Source organism: Podarcis melisellensis (assembly GCF_964234715.1).
Source record: "Podarcis melisellensis genome assembly, chromosome: 1".
NCBI classification, from domain to species: Eukaryota; Metazoa; Chordata; class Lepidosauria; order Squamata; family Lacertidae; genus Podarcis; species Podarcis melisellensis.
The window spans coordinates 67,787,323-67,807,496 of record NC_138528.1 but is presented as its reverse complement, the minus strand read 5'-3'; the positions used below and the strand labels follow the sequence as shown (position 1 = coordinate 67,807,496).

Sequence of the window (20,174 nt, the reverse complement as noted above, 5' to 3'; positions counted from 1 at the left end):
ATATGAATGATAGCAGTTCCACCCCACTTACACACCTCTAGTCAACATGACCCACAATAGGGTTAGTAATTCTGGACAATTTATTATTTTTCAGATGGACCCATATAGTTGACTGCAGCTGAAAAAATTCTGGAAAATGGGATTCTCCCTCTAGGCATGATTTTAACTGAAACCAAGTTTAAAAATAGGTTATTTGATTTCATTGCTCAAGTAAAGCTCTTAAAAGTGATATCACTTTCAATATCTGGGGAATAATAAGTCTGCCTCTTGTCAATTTATCATAAACAGATATCTTAAAATAAAGCCTATTTTTAAAATTATGTTTCATTCTTTCATGGATTACTAATGATTCAAACTATTTTGGACTATTGCCCTCAAATGTAGGTTGGTGCCCTGGATATTTGTCTGTTCAGAGACAATGTGTCCTGGGTGGTGTTACACAGCCTTCCTTTTTCTGGAAAGGGGGTTTGGGTGGGTTACACATCACCATTGCACAATGTTTCTCTAAATAATATAGCCAAAGTAAAAAATGATGAATTTGTTTTGTAATTGTTGACTACTCTGTATTTGGTAAACATATGGGAACAATTTGTTAAAAACAGCTCATGTCTGTGCAAATGCAGCTCTAGTAACATGTTTCAACGTTTATTTTAGGTTTGTTCTCTCATAACTATTGCTTTCCATAGGACACATTTAATATGTAAAGAATGCACTGCGACATTCAGAAAAATACTAGTTGCCTTTATAGAGGACTAGTTGCTAATAAATTTGTTTGCCATTAAGAGGTGAGAAACAATTATTGCTTTAATCTTAATTTTTTAGAATTGTGGTTGGTGGAAGCAGAGATTTAAGCAACTACGTGCCTCTTTATTTCACAGAGGAAGTAGCTGCACTAGGGTGGTTGGGTATAACTAACTTGCTGCAAAACTGCTCTATATTTAGATTACAGGCCATAATTTAGAACAAAGAAAGAATAGAATGAAGATCCCACCATTCCATGCCAAGCCTTCCAGACTAATGTAACTATTCATCTGTCTGCATGCAAAAGACTAGAAAAAAATGATGCAGAAATGTTATAAAAAACTAGTTATTAATCCAGTGTGTTTTTTTATCAATTTCAAATAAATGACCTTTAGTACATTAACATCTGAATAGAATTAAACATAATCAGAGTTGAAAGTTGGTCTGAGTTTAAACAGATTATTTTATAAAAGGCATGAAGGATATATTGAGGCTTAAATAAACAGAGATCATATAATACAGCCCAAGACAACCATATTTTGTTAATTATAGCTATTCCTACACTATTATGTCTGAGAAAAATGAATTAATGTTTTCTCAGAACTAGGGGCTCATAGAACACTCTCTATAGTTTGCTCACTTTTCAATATTCTTTTACAGCTTTTTACAAAAGTAGTCATGGAGGGCCAAACAGATCCTGAAAACCCCTAATTAGTTTCTGCCCTTTCACAACTCTTCAAAGCCACTGCCACTCCCTTTCATATCATCTGCACTTGTGCCATTTGAGTCAGTGATCCATAGAGTCATACTACCATACTGGATATTATGTCACAACAACAAATAAAGCACATTTACTTTCTGTAACATCCTTCCCAAAGCTGGGACCTTCTAGATGTTTTGGTCACAACTCCCAGCATCCCTGTCCATTGGCCATGCTGGTTGCAGCTTATGGAAGTTGTAGTCCAAAGCATATTGAGTGCATCAGATTGGTGAAAACTGTCTGATAGAGATCACATGGGTAATTCTAGCCAATCAGGGATCATTCTAATAACTGAACTTTTGCAGCTCTTTCAAAACCACTACCCCCAAATTATGGAAATGTGGGACCCTTCTGACACTGATGAAGATTTTAACAACAAAACCCCCGCTTCCCATACATAAACATTTTTGCTCAGCTCTATTTGCATTTTTATTATCTGTGTTGACTTGTTTGGTTCCAAGGAGAGGGGAAAGCACAAATAATGTAACACTGTAATTAAGAATCCATACAGACAACTTGACATAGAGCAATTCAAAGTGAAAATAAAGTTGGCACGAAAGCAGGAGAGCAATGGATGGAAAATGTTAAGTGTACACACTAGTCACACTTTATCACAATCTAGAGGCTTGTTGAGGTGTAAACCCTTGTTTCACTTAACTCCTAACAAAAGCCAGGGATTCACTGCATTGTTTAGCTTCCCATGTCAACATCATATAAAATTGTAAGCAGGGCTTTTTTCCAGTATGAACTCACCGGAACTCAGTTCCGGTACCTCTCAGGTGAGCGCCACTGACATTCTAAGAGAACAAAGGAGGCGTACATGGTGACTTCTGGCACCTCTTTTTCTAGAAAAATAGCACTGATTGTAAGTAAAATAAAAACCACCCAAATGTTGTTCTTCCTCAGCTGAAAAGCCAGGTTTCTTACATACGCATAATATTCAATAGGCTTCTAAGCCAATTCAGCAATATGTCCAGTACCTCTCCTAGATTACCAAAGGTGCTCCCTATAAATACTCAATTGCCTTTGTCCTCTACCTCCAAAACTATGAAATTTGTTGGGAGAGTTCCAGAAAAATGCCAGTGCTAGGCAACAATAATTCATTTGCATTCATTGAAAATCAATGATGATGAATTATGCAAAAGAGAGTCTAAGCCAAAAGTCTTTCCAAACATTCCACAGCATGGCTTTAGATAACGATACTCTACAATTTGCTTTGTCAGTATTGTGACCTGAGGGTAGCTAGTTTTCCAACTCCAACCACTTACATGAATTTTCTGTGGCTTGGGGTGCATTCATGCTGTCTGAGAAACTTGTTTCAAAATTTTCCAGTCTTTCATTCCCGCATAAGGCTTATTTTAACATTTGAAAGCAATCTGTAACAGAAGCAGAACCACGAGTAGGCTATGACAGAGTAAGCTAAACATCTTTCCTAAATTTAGTTTTTGTTGCAAATGGTCTGCTTAAAATTAGTGGACACTAAAATTTATGTTTTCACTGACCAAGGAAAAGCTAATATGCTAACTTCTTCGCCATCACAATAAACTTCTTCAGTCTTCAACAGATGTGGATATATTCTTACCATAGAATTTTCTCAAGGGGAAAAAAGTATGTTTGTGCCAATGTTCTGGTTCCTGTGTAAGTGGCTCAAAAACTACAATGAAACTATAGTAAATTACTCATAAATGAGTTAGTGAATGTCCCAAACTTGTTACTCAGCACATTTTTGTACAAGTGAACAAAACACTCTGTAATACCTGTTTCATTTTGGCTTTTTACCTTAGACCGAGAACAATAAGTATAAGCTCTGTGGTTGGTCTACCAGTCCAAGGGCTTTCTTTTATACTATAAAGCAGCTGCTGGTGGATTCAGATTCAGCAGTGGGCAAGTGGGCTAGTGAAGGTAGAAAGGGGAATTTTAACTGTTTCTTTGCCAACATTTGTTTGCTTAAGATCATGCTGCTTTTTCACCCCTAGGAGTAAATATATTTAGATCTATATTTTTTACTCCTTAGGGAAAAGAGCAATGGAAGGGGGGGCTGAGTAGACAAACAGCTGGAAATGCCAGACTTCTGCTCAATCTAAAGTCACCCACAGCTGCTTTGCACTATAAAAAGTTATATCATGGAACATGCTGTTCTGCCATGACTCCAAGAACATGCATGGCTGTAGGAGTTGTTTGTTGTTTTTTTTACCCTGGGAGTAAAAAAAAAACCTCACCAGAAACCTCACAGCTTCTGTACTAAACACATATTTTTCTGTTAATTTACTACACAGCAGACCAATGAAACTGTCATCAGCAAAAGTAGCAAAAGGGACTGTAACTCTGTAGCAGATTATACACTTGTCCCTGTTTCAATCCCTGGTGTCTGTTGGCAGGACTGGGCAGTCTCCTGTATGAAACCCTGGAGAGGATGCCAACAATACTGAGGTAGAGGAGGAAACAGTCTGACTTGTTATAAGGCAGCTTCCTATGTACTGTTTAGTGTAAACATTCACTCACCCCTTGTAACTGTTTCTAGATTTGCACTGAAACATCCAACTGAGTAAAGAAGGCTTTCAGGTGCACGCACCATAAGGATTATTTTTTCAGCAAGAGCTTGAGGGTTTGGGGGGAGTTAACTGCTGAGTGCTATTACAACTGCCACATGACTTTCCAATGAGATATGACAGAGAAAAATGTGCCCACAGAGTGCTTCTTTCTTGGTACTCTGCAGGGAGCTCTACTTGAAGGCACATCACACATCACAGCTATACTTCTGTTGTTTGAGGAACAGAGCAAAACCACAAGGAAAGCACATGTACCCTCCAGGTCCAGTGTCACTATGAACCTAGAAATATAATTTTCCTGCCACTCAAGGCAACACTATACCTCAACTTTCATCCAGTAGATGGCAGTATATCTTAGAAAGGGGTAAAAGCTGACTCACTGCACAGTATATATGCCCCATGCAAGTAGAAAAAATATTTAGCTTCATTTCTCAACAAGCTGTCATCCAATTACTGTATCTTTCTTTGCACAAAGGAGCTGTTATGTATCTTCTCTTCCAAAACCAGGATTTACAGATTTGCTTCCATTGAAAAGTTGGTACCGTGTGCATATTTCACCCTCCCTGTGTGCTGCATTTCTAATTTGTCCCTGTTTATTGCAATATGTTCACCATTAGGAATTAAACTGAAAAAAATGTTTAATACTTGGTTTAATTTCTCAGCTACAAAGAGATATTTTAAAACCAAAATAAATATTAAGGTTGCACAGCAAAGAAACAAGCAGCTGAAGAAGAAAAAAGTACAGAAAGAAATATCACAATTTAGAGCTATAATAATATTATGGTATGACAGAAACACATCTACAAAGTGTGATAAATTCCTCAAGTCATTGTGATTTGTACTAGCTTCAGACTCATTTGTCTCAAGTGTGTGCATGCATGCAGAGAAATACAGCAGTAAAGTACTAATCAAACTGGATACAGCTGCAAGAAACCCAGGTTACATTCAGATCATTAGGACATGTACAACTATGTTCCAAAATAAAGAAAAAGCAACATCTTGAGTTTTGAAACTCAAAACCAGCAAAAGTTGCTATTGCATATGTGCAGTCAGTTTAGAAACAATGGCAAAATATAAATATAAAAATAATAATAACCCCAAAACAGACCTACCTAATTGTTGAAACAGAAGAGCCACACTGGTCCCTGTGACAGGAAGACTATCATGTAAAGGAGTTTGTATCAGTTGCCTGTCTCCTGCTCCCAAGGAAAACAGCTTCTATAGAAATATATGTTAATACACTATTATTGCTTATGCAATATGAGCTGAGTTGTTTTTGCACCATTGTCATCAGATGTGTATTAATTAAGTCAAACTGTTGTTTATGTGTTTACAATTGTATACTATTGAATATCCTACAATTTTGGGCCCCCAAACACGGTTGTCATGTTGCCAATATAGTTCTAGAAACTGCTCTGAGCACAGTGAGCAAGCACTTGTCCCTCTCTCGCCATCAATCACTAACCGAGTGTTCTGTGAATCACAGAGAACACTGATGGGGTGGGGAGATATCTCACTTCTCCCTGGGCTTTGCAGTATTATGAGTCTTTTACCAGGGCTTATCTTCTCCAAGAAGATAATGGACCCCATGGACTTTGGGGTGACAGCAACAGCTGTGGGGAAGGGCTAGTCAAGATCAGGACCACAGAGTGTGGGTGAGGGAATTAACCCTTTCTCCCTGAGCCATAACCCCAATGAAAATCATTGTCATTGTTGTCAACATCAGTTTCCCTCTACTGAGGAAAACAGCAGCTCAAGGGAGGATTGTTTTGGGACTGTGGAGGGTTAACACATACACTCATGTGGCACTATCGTATCAGGCTCCTGCAAGTCTGGTTTTTTTTAAAAGAAAAAGACTAACAAGCCACACTGAAAGCAAAAAGGCACCCAAGAATTGGCTGCTTTGTCTGTACAGTGGCACCTCAGGTTAAGTACTTAATTCATTCCGAAGGTCCGTTCTTAACCTGAATCTGTTCTTAACCTGAAGCACCACTTTAGCTAATGGGGCCTCCTGCTGCTGCCGCGCTGCCGGAGCACGATTTCTGTTCTCATCCTGAAGCAAAGTTCTTAACCTGAAGCACTATTTCTGGGTTAGCAGAGTCTGTAACCTGAAGCGTATGTAACCTGAAGCGTATGTAACCCGAGGTACCACTGTAAGTCCATTTTCTCGTAATCTTGATTGTAAGTCTATTTCCATATCCATAAAGCATGAAAAAGAATGAAAGATCCCTGTTCATCCTAGCCAGGCAATCTACTGAGAATTGGAAAGGAAGCAACTAAACAAATGGAAGGAGTGTGGAAAATGTCTCTGTCAAGTCAAGTGGAGGCAAGAGGGACAGAAGTATACAGAGATTCAGGATAAGTTGCCTGAGAAAAAGCATAAAGCATTGCATCCAACACAGTAATTCCGTTTGCAGAATGACTTCTGCTAACACAACTTCCCATCCCTCTCCTTACCCTAGGAACCCCTTGCACAGATGCACCAGATACACCAGAGGGTTCCCCCAAGATTTGGGAGGAGAAGGAGGGCAAGTTCCACTGTGCAAGTGGAAGTCATTCTGCAAGCACAATTACTTCACTGGGTACTACTTGGAAAGGTGCCAAATACTGGGTTTGACTGAGAGTCCATCTACTCTCAGTGGCAGCAGCTCTCCCATCACCTGCTACCTGATCCTCCTTTAGGCTAAGAATGCCAAGACTGCAAAGCATGTGCTCTAAAGAGAGGGTGTTGCGCAAGGACCGAAGCATGGGGGTTAAGAAAAAAATGTATATATGGTATATAGTAGATTGGTCAAATAGTCATTATGTCAGCACTACCTTCAATGAGCATATAAACTACAGTAATGTACAAGCAGGAGTTGGGAATGAAGCTAACTAATGAGGAAATGGGAAGAAGAAATTCTGGCTTCTTTTCTAGGTAACACACTACTCACACTACTTCAGTACAGTCTACCAAGTATGACAAGGACATTTCAGTGCCTCCCCCTCTTCCCCAGATCCAGGGTACTATCAGCAGAGTATGTTGGCAGTAGGGAAATGGGAAGGAAAAGGCTCTTGCTGATGGTATTCACCATCACACCCCACTTCTGAAATTTGCTATAGCAACTGGATTACCCTTGTCATGACAAAATCACCCATACTTACATGTGAATTCTGTGCAGCTATTTTTCATCATAAGGCACAAATTATTAGTATGCAATAGAGCATGGTTTTCTTAAAACCTAATTTCATCATCATTGTATTTCATTGAAATCTGCATTATCATTGAAGACTATGTGGTAGGTCCACTGAAACAATGAACTACACCAGGACTGACTCAATAAAATCAAGTTCAGAGAACAGAAAAACTCTGCTCCCCAGTATCTCATGCAAACCAAGAAAAAACATAGAATATTTTGAAGCACTGGTAATAAAAAAGGTTGAATTCTACAGCAATGTTTCTGAATTCATACTATGCCGTGAAACATGCATTTGAAATGACAGAATTAACCCTTTGACCTTATGGTGGAATGGAATTCTCGCTCTCTTTAGAAGACGGACCACTGGGACATACTCAACTGAACTATGGTCCTCTATTAAATCAAAATATTTAAAGAATTTATTTTTTGCTTTCTTCATAAATCAAATTAGCTGAATAAATACCCTTTTTTCCTATTTACCTGTGACCCTCCAGCAGCAGGGACAAAGCACGAACAGAGATTTGCAATGATACTCTCCAGTGAAACATGCAGGTTGTCCACATACACAGTATAGACCAAGCCAAGGCAAGCCTAAAACATGAAATAAAAACATATTACATTGCAACCTGGGGAAAAGATAATACTAATAATTATTGGAAAATATACATCTGTAGTATAAGGAATGCAATTTTGGAATATTTATACATGAAAAAAATATTTTGCTTAATTAAAGTGCAATGCTAAAATCTAAAGCTTTTGAGTTAGAACTATATAGCTTTATCAGTAGTATGTTTCCGTAGTAGTAGTTTCAGGCCTGGTTTTAGAACTGAAACCATCTTGGTAACCATGACTGATCTTTATGAGCAGAGAGAAAAGAGAATTTTGTTTTGCCTCTACCTGTCAGCAGCTTTTGATGCAATTGACCATGGTGTTCTTCTGAAGCAACTCAAGGAGATGGGAGTTGGTGGTAATGTGTTACATTAGTTCTGCTCTTACCTGCAGGGTTGCTACCAGACAGTTCTAGGAGATTGGTGCTTAGCACCACGGCTCTTGGGCTGGGTCCCATAGGGCTGCCCCACAAGAGTCAATTCTGTTTCCTTTTTCTATTGAGCATCTATATTAAAGAGTTGGGAGCTCACGTCTGGGTGTTAGAGCACAGTTTCAGTAGCATGCTGATGAACGCAGCTTTCTGCATTCCACTGAAATCAGGAAAGGCTGTGAAGATGTTGGACAAGTGTCTAGAGGTAGTGATGGACTGGATAGAGTCCAATAAACTCAGCTTAAATCCTGCTAAGATGGAAGTGTTGTGGGGGGTGGTTCCTGTTTCTGGGAATTAGGTGTATGATCTGTTCTGTTCAGAAGCACTTCCCTGTGAAGGAACAGGATCACAGTCTGGGAATACCCCTGGATTCCAACTTGTTACTAGAGTCTCAAGTGGCTTCTGTGGCTAGCAGAACTTATGCCCAGCTTATGATGGTTTGCCGTCTATGACCATTCCTGGACAGTGATAGTTTTGCTCAGTTGTCCATGCTTTAGTGACCTCCGATTTGGGATACTATAATACGTAGGGTTAGCCTTGAAGGAGGTCTGGAAGCTGTAGCTATTGAAGAATGTGGCTGCTAGGCCAGTAAGTGGGGTGGCCTGATAGGACCATATGTCACTGGTTCTGAAAACACTGCCCAGGTTGCCAGTACCAGACCTAATTCAAGACATTAGTGCTAGCATCTAAAGCCCTTCACAGCTTGAGACCCAAGTACCTAAAACAGGATCATTCATAATACGAGCCAACTCAGACTGTATGGTTGGCAAGTGAGCCTTGTTGGTACAGCTGTCACTGGGAGCTGCTCTGACCCATGACAGGGTTGTTTCAGTAGCAGTTCCCCATTTGTGGCCCTCCTGTCACCCTCATTACTGACTTGCAGGAGGAATTTGAAAACATCCCTGTTTGATGGCTGAAGGAAACTGTTCCTGGCACCCCTAAGATCAGTGGCTGAGTTTTATTATGGATGTGCTCGCCACCCTGGGTTCCTTCAGGAGGAAGAAGTTGAATGAATGAGGGGGAAAGAACTAATTTTTGAGTGACATAAGTATAAGGAAGCCTTTTTAAAGAAGTTGCTGTTTGTGTACCGCATATGATATAAAATAAAATAAAAATCAGAAATAAAAGTTGCAGGCTGCAAGGCCAGCTCCTGCTGAGGCTTTCCATACTAAACCTAAGGACTGCAATTAAGAAGCTCCATAGCTTGAGTCATCTAGAAGCTCAGTCTCAAATTCGTGTGTAAGTAATAACATATTGGGCATAATCAAAAATACAGTCCTGTACTGCAAATTTTAAACAAAAACATTTTTTATTAGTCTTGTGCCAAACATGTAACCATTTCATTTGGAATGCAAAGAGTTTTGAGTGAGGCTGAAATATTTTCCTCACTTTGTTACCTAACCAGTTGCTTGTTTACTGAATCAGCTGTTGCATCAGAACCAACATTAAGCTATGTAAGTGAATCAACTCAATTACTCTGACCAAACTAATTGCTCTGAAGTTTACATTTTTAGTTCTATATGAGTAGCTAGGAGATTCCAGGGCTAGAACCAGTTTGCGGCAGCTGCCTGTGGTGAGCTGTCAGAACTGCAGCTTGGATTATCATCTTGGACAGGAGGGCTATAAAGGCTTCCTTTTGTGGGATGGGACCTTGCCTGAGCAAGATGTTCTTTCTGGTTTTGATGTGTTCTTTGGCTTCAACTCCTCCTTTAGTCCCTTGGTTCCAATTCACCAGTGCAACTCTGACAGTTGCCTATGGCTTAGCCCTGACATTAGGCTGGGATAACTAAATATTTATTTGGTATATATGTGCTTCTGAATATAATGCTTCTGTGAATAAAAAGTGCATAGCATTGATGTACCAGTGAAATGTGATTTGTATAAAATGCAGGCTATTTCTCCTTGTGCTGTCTAAATTCTCATAACAGTGTTATGAGATAATCTTTCAGTTCAAGAATACTTGCCACTGTTACTTATCAAATATCCAACAAATTTGTACCATGTCACATTATAAATGACAGGTTCCTTACCCTGAAAATTTCTGGATAATCTAATCTGGACACCAACACCAGGCTTTTGGGAGCAAATACTTCTGCAGGCTGGATCAAACCTGTCTCCTCCTCTCCTTCTGTTTCTCTTGATCCCTTTGAAAACAGACATACTTCAGTCAACAAATAAGATGGTGATCACCTTTATGAAAAAATAGTATTTTTAAAAATAAAACCCAAATATGTCCTAGAATTTAAAATAAAATATAGCTTTTATGAAAACATTAGAACTTTAAAAGAACTACCATGCAATTTGTACCTCATGGTTCTCAATATGACTTACTGCAACAAGCAAATAAAATAGCTAAGCACAGTTTTTGCATAAAACACAATGGGGAAACTTCTACGTTGAAAGCAAAAGCAACTCTGCTTCCTACAAGTTAGTCAAAAGCTCCTCTTTGAAGCTATCTCAACATAGCAGTTTTCAATAAAAGTGTGAACTCATGTAGCTCTATGTGTGATCTTATGACATTTCTAATCCTACCCATAAATTTCATCCTACATCATGCCATTCAGTAGACAGAATGCCGAGGGCAGCAGAGAATCACACCTCAATGGCCCACTGGGATTTGTTGGATTGGTCTCTCACTAATCACTACCCCAATCAGCTGTTGCTTCCTAGACAAGAGGACTGGGCAGGCCCCAAAAGCTGCAGGTAGGTGGTAAAGAGAGATTGGTATTTCAAAACATGAGACCTGAGTTCCAGTTTTGTTGACTGTCTCAAAAGGTTCTAGTACTGCAATTTTCATTCAAAATCATTATTTCCAGCACTGTGACAGCAGCAAAACATGCTTTGGCTTGCACTGGATATGCCAGTAGTACCTGTTTGTAGCCTAGGAGTGGCAACCATTCTCAGGAGAATTCAAATACACATCAACTTGTTTCTTACTGTAGCTATCCTACCAGGAGAAGACACTGGGACCTACTATCCAAGCTAAAGGGCAGATTGAACTACTGGGCTATAGCAAAATAGTACAAATGAAAAGGAAGGTTTTGTTCCTTCTACTTCACTGTTTACAATGCTCTGCTGCCTGTTGACTGGAGCTGTCCATGAATAATTAAGCTGAATAATGAATGTCACTGGCATACACATTTGCTGTTTCTGTGATGTTTTCTTTGAATTTTAATTGTTGTTGGGTTGCTGCCTGTATTAGCTAAATTAAGTGTTTCAACTTCATTTTTTAATTAAAAAAACCAATTTGAGTACAAATAGGATTTTTAAATTTGAAAACATTACATTTTCAGGCCCTTGAATGATCACAGCAGGCCATATCTCTACATCTATATGAGAGACAAGGATTTTCTTTTCAAACTGTATGGCATGAAAAATAAAAACAACCAAACATGTTTAAAGGAACCTTATAGCAAGGACAGCTCACTTTTGTGTCAGAGTAAATGTATACATGTTTATCCTTTTTATTGGACCATAAAGTTATGGAAGAATGTACAAGTTGTTAAAGTTACATTGAATGTCAGGCCAAACCCTGTTTTGTGTACCTCGGTTTGCTTATTCTCTTTTACTAATATGTTAGCTAATATGTTGGCATCACCTTACCTATTTTGTACCTCTTCTTGTACAAAAGTATATCATCTTTTGTAAAGTCAACCATCATTATCCTTAACATACTGGTAAGGCCTATGAATGAACTGACCGACTTGAATCTAGTAGCTTTACATAGGTTGCTTCTCAGTAGTGAACAAGACACAGAGCTCACCTACACTTCCGCTTCTCCTGTACCTAGAAAGGACGGGTCTGACTGGTTTTTTGCTTGTCCCATGCTTTCTAGGCATGGGTCTGACTGGATTTGCCTTTGCCCCTCCATTTCCCCCTGGAAAACTTGTTCTGTTAAATCAGAACAAATGGAAATCTGTGGAAAACCTGATTCTGATTCAGTGCTAAACTGCAGGTTTTCCTGGGGGAAAGTAGAGGATCAAACAGAAACTTCTGAATACAAGCTAAACAAAGCTTATTAAGTCTTGTTGCCCTGAACTGTATTTGGTATCGCAGTGACTAATATCCTTTTCACTTGTACTACGCTGTGCTACAGGACTGTCAGCTATTATCAGTGAAAAATACTTTCTAAAATTGGATAAACATCTTGCTGTGGGAACCACCAATACATTTTAAAATAATTTAAGAGCAAACACTGCACAATGCTGTCTAGCAGTGTTTACAGCAATGGATATGCCCACAGTAAATCCTCTCAGAACATTTATATTACCCAGTCTCAAAACCTTATTCAGATTCGATACATCAAATAGGTAAGATGAATTGATTCTTACAAGCAGACTTAACTATAATTAGTATGGAGATCAGCTTTATACTACATTAGGAGAAAAAGAAAAAAGAGCTAGAAATAGCTAACAGAACCACAATTATTATTTATACTGCTGAAGTAAAATCTGACTTAATTCCAGTCATTCTCATTGTTTGCTAAGTTACTTCTTTTTATGGAAAGCAATTTTATAACTAGTAAAAATAGATAGTGGAAACAGTTGGAGATTACTGTTTCACTTAAAGGGAAAAAAACAAACAACACCCTAACAATCACCTAATACATTCAAGTAGGTAGCTGTGTTGGTCTAAGGCAGTAGAAACATATTTTTAAAAATAAAAAAAATGTCCAGTAGCATCTTAGAGACCAACTAAGTTTGTTCATGGTGTGAGCTTTTGTGTGCATGCATACTTCTTCAGATACACACTGAAATACATTGTTTTCTTTTACTAAATCAAATTATGAAAAACAGTCCACATGACTACAAAGGTGAATTTTGATAAGATTCTCTGGCACTGCAAGTTAGGACTGAGATCACACTGGGTTCTACTTGAGTTCCTTTGGTGAAATACCAGTAGGTGGCACTGGAGATTCTTACAGCTAGTACTTCCAGGCTTCCTTCATATAGGGATGACCCATGACACATAGGAGTGGCTTGGAAGACTTTTAAATTCTGCTTAACTTAGTCATTTCTTTCAGCTGGGTGCTCCTACAAAAACCATGCTATTTGAAGGTAAAACAAACAGATCTGAAGGAACCGTACACTAATCTTCCACGCGCTGCATCGTTTCCCATCTTGATTCCAAGAGTAAGAGTGACAAACATCTGTGTGACACAACAAAATCAGTGAACCTTTGTTTCACTACCAGCAGAAATGAAAAATACCGTAATTTTCCTACAAACAACTTATAACAGACAGTGTGAATAAGAAGAGCTGCATGACCTATACAGCATTTGAATGAAAACTCTTGTATGGTTCAACAGGAATCTCTTCTCTGTCAAAAGTATATTTTGGATTTGAATGGGAAGATATGGAGGACATATTATTTTATCTTTGTCAGAGAGCAGATAATGTAATCTGAACTGCAGTTTAACTGTAAATTAGGAAACAATCCCATGGAAAACAAGCCCTGCCCAATGAACAATGCCTTCTGCCTGTAGAGATTCAGCTTTCATGGATAAAGGACCCTTTCAGATGTTTTTATTCGTGGCACCCTCTCTGTAGAATTACCTCCCATCTAAACTAAAGCAAATGCTAACTCTGATGCCATTCTGGTACAGTGGTACCTCGGGTTAAGTACTTAATTCGTTCCAGAGGTCCGTTCTTAACCTGAAACTGTTCTTAACCTGAAGCATCACTTTAGCTAATGGGGCCTCCCGCTGCTGCCGTGCCGCCAGAGCAAGATTTCTGTTCTCATCCTGAAGCAAAGTTCGTACTATTTCTGGGTTAGCAGAGTCTGTAACCTGAAGTGTATGTAACCTGAAGCGTATGTAACCTGAGGTACCACTGTACTTCCTTTAAAAACACATTTATTTTCTCAGGTCTCTGTTACAAGTTAGTTGTATTAATTTAACTCTGCCCTGGCTTAATGGCTGATGCTTTTATTTTGTATTATAATAGAGAGAGAGAGAGAGAGAGAGAGAGAGAGAGAGAGAGAGAGAGGGAGGGAGGGAGGGAGAAGGAGAGAGAGAGAGATTTACTGTACACCACCTTGCAATTTCAAATGAAAGGTGGCATATTTATATATTCCAATAAATATTTAAAAATGGGAAGAGAAAAGGCTTTTATGTCCATAATGTTTCCGATATTTTTAGAAAAGGGAATCAAGCTAGATCCTGAAGGCATAGTTTCAAGTAGCTAGGTCCAAATCTGAGAGAAAAGATCCGTATTTTTCATTAAATGGAGTTGGTTAAAAACCTGTAATTAAACACAAGTCTTATCACCTGACACTGTTATGTAGTTTTCTAACAAAGCAATGTATTTCTTTGCAGACATTGCATATGGAGCCTATAAAGTTAACATCTGCACGTCTTACTGTTGCACATGTAAAATTATGTGTAGATATAATACATCATAATATGTTCAGAAAATGTACGTTTATTGAAAGTATGTTTATCTGTGTGGATTTGTATTAGTCTGGTTACATGCTGTTCCGCTTCTGCATGGCATTTCTTGAAGTCTGAGCAACAGAACAAACCACGTGCTCAGCAACAAAATCAGAAGCAATTTGACAAATATTATATGACTATGGGGCAAGATGTCATCACTAAAGATAAGGTATTATAAATGGCTTTTTAAAATGCAATTAGTTACATATTTTTGCATAAAAGGACAATTGCAAGAAATCTAGCTAGAGGAAGCCTAAACTTTTCAATTCACATTGAAAAGAGTGTAAGCATTCCCTAATTCCAGCATTTCAACCATGCTTACCCATGCAAAATTTCTATCACAGAATTCTCTTGCTGTGGGAAAAGTGAGATTTACCCAGATTTATTCCTTCACAAAGAAATGAGCCAACTGCATAGACAGATCTCATTACCTTACAAAATGCTAAGCAGAGGAGATGGCTGCACTTCAAAAAGCTATTAGTAAGCACTTTGTAGAACCAATTACAAAAGCCCATATATGGTAATTAAAGCAAACATTGCACAAAGTTTATACTAGCCACAATCAAAGCCAAAGAATGATACATGTTCTTTCATTTCCAACATTCCTGGCATTGTTTCACTAAGTGACACAATAAACTGTAGACAACGTTCTGAATTTCCAGTGATTGTACACTCCCTTTTCTCTGCCAACTAATTTCTTCATATCTCTGATATGCTATTTACAGGATCATGCTTAATTACAAGTAGGAAGAAATGACAATGCACAAACTATTTATACAATCAGCATTATCCACAAAGGTACAAAACATTACAACTTAAAACAAATTCCCCCTTTAATTTCTGGAAAATGTGCTCTGAAAATGTCCAAGACCAGTGATAATACAATCTCACTAAATCAGAATGGGCTTGTTCACATAGCACATTGCATCATAATTTTAAACAAGCTATGATTTCTCTTCTCATGAGGTGGCCAAAGTATTGGAGCCTCAGCTTCATGATCTGTCCTTCCAGTGAGCAATCAGGGTTGATTTCCTTAAGAATGGATAGGTTTGATCTTCTTGCAGTCCATGGGACTCTCAAGAGTCTCCTCCAGCACCAGAATTCAAAAGCATCAATTCTTCGGCGATCAGCCTTCTTTATGGTCCAGTTCTCACTTCCATATGACACTACTGGGAAAACTATAGCTTTAACTATATGGACCTATAGCTTTAACTATATGGTATCTGAAGAAGTGTGCATGCACACGAAAGCTCATACCAAGAACTAACTTAGTTGGTCTTTAAGGTGCTACTGGAAGGAATTTGTTTTGTTTTGACTATGGCAGACCAACACGGCTACCTATCTGTAACTGCATATATGGACCTTTGTCGGCAAGGTGATGTCTCTGCTTTTTAAGATGCTATCTAGGTTTGTCATTGCTTGAAAAGAAGACTCCCTGGAAAAGACTCTGATGCTGGGAAAGATTGAGGAAACAAGGAAAAGGGGACGACAGAGGACGAGATGGTTGGACAGTGTTCTCGAAGCTACCAACATGAGTTTGACCAAACTGCAGGAGGCAGTGGAACACAGGAGTGTCTGGCGTGCTCTGGTCCATGGGGTCACAAAGAGTCGGACACAACTAAATGACTAAACAACAACAACATGATTTCATGTGAACAAGCAGTGCATTTGTGCATGCTGTTCAAAGGCTTCTGTGGTGCTCCTTCCCCACCCCTGTTGCTGCTGCACCATGAACAAAAGAGGGGGAAGTCTAATTTGTCACGTTGTCTGAACCCAGGTTCATGGTTTGTTTCTCTCCAAACAAACCACAAGCTCAATTTCAGACACTTTGACAAGCAAAACTTGGGCTTCTTTTTCTGCAGCACTTTTCTGCTGTGAGCACTGGCAGCATTCTGTGGGTTCACAATAAACCATAGTTTGTTTTAATTATGGCTTAATGTGATGTACAAACTGGGCCAGTGTATTCTCTCTCTTTATTATGTTTTGAAAAAATGAAACATTATAGAAATGTTTTTTAAAGCATTAACTACTAGAGGAATTTTGTTTCTGTAGAAACTACCAAGAAAGAGACGTGGGAGGAAGGATGCTGTTTCACCAAAGAATGGCAGACAAATTGCATTTTAGCATGGGATTTGGGAACGTATTTTGCAATTCCTGTGCATCCTGGGTGAATAGTACTATTAATTATGTCTAAGATAAATTATAACCTCTTGCCTTCAACAGTCTCCAGCCAATATATCTGACCTGCTGCTAGGAAATTATTTTATCTCTGTTTTAAGTTATAAATTTATCTTGGTGTTTATTACCCTCTGTGTCACACTACTGAACACATAACTGTGGTTACTCCTTATATTTCCGCATTCTAAAATACTCTATAGAACGGGATGTTCTGTGGTGGAAAAACCATGCAGATTACTTGAAATACTGTAGCTGTAGGGGTATAGCCATTAAAACATATGGAAACCAATCCTTATGAGGAATGGTTGAGAGAGCTGGATATGTCTAGCTTAGAGAAGACTGAGAGGTGATATGATAGACATCTTCAAATATATGAAAGGCTGCCATATGGAAGATGAAACAAGCTTGTTTTCTGCAGCTCCAAAGGCTGGAATCCGAATCAATGGATTCAAATTACAAAAAAAAATGAGATTCTCACTTAAACATTAGGAAAAAACTTTCTGTTGGTAAGAGCTGTTCAACAGTGCAATGGAATACCTTGGAAGGCGGTGGACTTTCCTTCATTGGAATGTTTTAAACAGAGGCTGGGATTCTTTAGTTGTGATTCCTGTATTGCAAGGGGTTGGACTAGATGATCCTTGTGGTCACTTCCAACTCTACAATTCTATGATTATGGAATCTCAAAACAATTTATTTCAATTCAAGGTTTTGTAGATAAAATGAAGGAAAAATGTTTTTCTACATCTGCAAAAAACCTACAGTGGTGCCTCGCAAGACGAAATTAATTCGTTCCGCAAGTCTCTTCGTCTTGCGAGTTTTTCGTCTTGCGATGCACGGTTTTCCATAGGAATGCATTGAAAATCAATTAATGCGTTCCTATGGAAACCGCCTTCCCCCGACCTCTTCTGGCGGGCGGCATTTTAAAATCGCCCGGGACAGCGGAGGACTTCTCCGCTGTCCGGGGCGATTTAAAAGCCCCTGGGAAGGCAGGCAGGGGGGACAAAGACTTTTGCCCCCCGCCTGCCTTCAGAAGAGGTCCAGGACAGGCTTCGCGGACCTCTCCGCAAGCAGCGGGAGCACTCCTTGCGGAGAGTTGCCAGCGCGCCCAGGCTTCGCGGCCCCGCCGCCGGGCTTCGGGACATCGTTCCGATGCCGGGCGGCGGGGGGAGGCTTTCCCGCCCCGCCGCCGGGCTTCGGGACATCGTTCCGATGCCGGGCGGCGGGGGGAGGCTTTCTCCGGAAAGGCAGGCAGGGGGGAGCAAAGACTTTTGCCCCCCGCCCGCCTTCCGAAGAGGTCCAGGACCTCTTCCCAAGGCGGGCGGGGGGCAAAAGTCTTTGCCCCCCCTGCCTGCCTTCAAAAGCCGTCCGGGATAGCGGGAAGCGCTTCCCTGCTATCCCGGACCGCTTTTAAAATGCTGGCGGTGGGGAGCAAAGCCTTTCGCCCCCGCCAGCCTTCCTGGACCTCTTCTGAAGTCCGGAGGGGGGGAAAAGGCTTTGCTCCCCACCGCCAGCATTTAAAAAAAGGTCCCCGAGATTTCCCTATGGGCTTTCGTCTTGCGATGCAAGCCCATAGGGAAAATCGTCTAGCGAAGCGTCGCAAAAACCGAAAAACCCTTTCGTCTTGCGGGTTTTTCGTCTTGCGAGGCATTCGTCTTGCGGGGCACCACTGTACTTAATTTTTTCGGCACATTAACAATAATTCCACATAACACATTTCTCATTTGTTCAAGCTGATTCTGCTGAATTTCTCCATTAGTACAAAAAAAATCACCTTCCCTAAATATTTTATATTTGGGGGAAGAGTATTATTTTTCAGATAGGCTCATCTTTTAAAAATTGACTACACAGAGCTATCCCATATTAGCCTATACCATGTATGTAGCCAATGAATTTGCAGCATCCACCATCCAACTGATCCCCCACCCACTTCCTCCAATGGGAGCTTCTGCTCAATCTGAGTGCCTACTGTAAAGAACCACTCTCCTAGATCTGGCCAAAGGCCCATCGAGGCCAACATTTTGTCTTCACAGTGGCCAACCAGATGTCTATAGGAAATGTGCAAGCAGGTAATGAGCACAACAGTGCTCTCTCCCTTTGTGATTATCAGTAACTGGTATTCACAATCATACTGTCTTCAGCCATATAGAAAGAACATCCAAGTAGGTTGTGGACTCCATTGGAGATTTTCAAGCAAAGGTTGGATACCATGTCATGTCATGGATGATTTAGCTAAGATTCCTGCATTGCAGGGGGTTGAACCCTTGGGGTCACTTCCAACTCTGCAATTCTATGATTCTATGATTTTTTTTTAAAAAAAAAACTACCCAAGTTGGTGACCATCATTACATCTTGTGGGAGTATATTCCATATATTCCATAATTTAACTATGTGGTGTGTGAAGTACTTACTGGTTTGTCCAAAATTATTTATTATTATATTAGTTATTAAATTTCTATACCGCCCTTCACCTGAAGATCACAGAGCGATTTACAATCTAAAAACACAAAAATACACAGCATAATTACAAACAAAACCCAGACCCCACAGTATTTATTGTTATTATTCCCAAGTTCCAGTATTATAAGGGAGAAGTGCTATCCACTTTCTACACACCATGCTTATCTTTATGCCCCTCTCTGTCTCCCCTTATCTCCCCTTTTCTCTAAACTGAAAATTTCCAAATGCCATAAACTTTCTTCATAGGAAAGTTGCTCCAGCCCCTTGATCATTTTAGCTGTGCTTTCCTGGAGGAGTGATGCAGAAGCATGAGCTTGAGACCACATAACCTTTTTGAGGTGAGAAGACCAGAATTGTACACAGCATCCCATGCAGTCACACCACAGATTTGTGTGACAACATTATGATATTGGCAATTTTATATTTATTCTTGTTCCTAATGATTCCTAGCATAGAATTTGCCTTTTGAACACCAGCTGCACAAATGAAATTTGCCCTTTCATTTGTGGAAATCCTACTCATAATCCAACCCAACGTATGGTTTAATTGCTGTTTTGCTATTATATAATCGTATTTATTAACGGTATAGCTTGAATTTACTGTTGCAATTTGATTCTAGCTGATATTGTAAGCAACAACGGGTTCAATTTGAAGATAAGCAAGATATAATTTTATTTAATTTTTGCAAACAACAACGGTGTCTAAAAATTGAAAGAAAGGACCTATTTTTCATAAAGGCTTCTTATTAAACAACGATGTAAAATTCCTGCAAAGCCTTGGACTGCAAAAATTACTACAAGTCTTCTAAGCACATTTAGAGCACGTAAAATACTTAGTA

General features: G+C 39.5%; 2 protein-coding genes across 3 annotated transcripts in view; one reads left to right on the top strand and one right to left on the bottom strand.

The window, feature by feature from the left end:
• SBF2 (SET binding factor 2) overlaps positions 1-20,174 on the bottom strand; it is a 214,480-nt gene that overhangs the window by 109,648 nt on the left and 84,658 nt on the right. For both annotated transcript variants that reach the window (XM_081918027.1, XM_081918028.1), the window contains exons 4-6: positions 10,299-10,412; positions 7,710-7,820; positions 5,163-5,268 (exon numbers count right to left, since the gene is read on the bottom strand). In XM_081918027.1, the coding sequence (XP_081774153.1) occupies positions 5,163-5,268; positions 7,710-7,820; positions 10,299-10,412 (331 nt within the window). The remainder of the gene's footprint in view (positions 1-5,162; positions 5,269-7,709; positions 7,821-10,298; positions 10,413-20,174) is intronic.
• The window catches only part of CTR9 (CTR9 homolog, Paf1/RNA polymerase II complex component), a 339,089-nt gene continuing 326,518 nt past the window's right edge, over positions 7,604-20,174 (top strand). The window contains exon 1 of the mRNA XM_081918244.1: positions 7,604-7,610. The gene's annotated coding sequence lies outside the window, so the exon portion shown is untranslated. The remainder of the gene's footprint in view (positions 7,611-20,174) is intronic.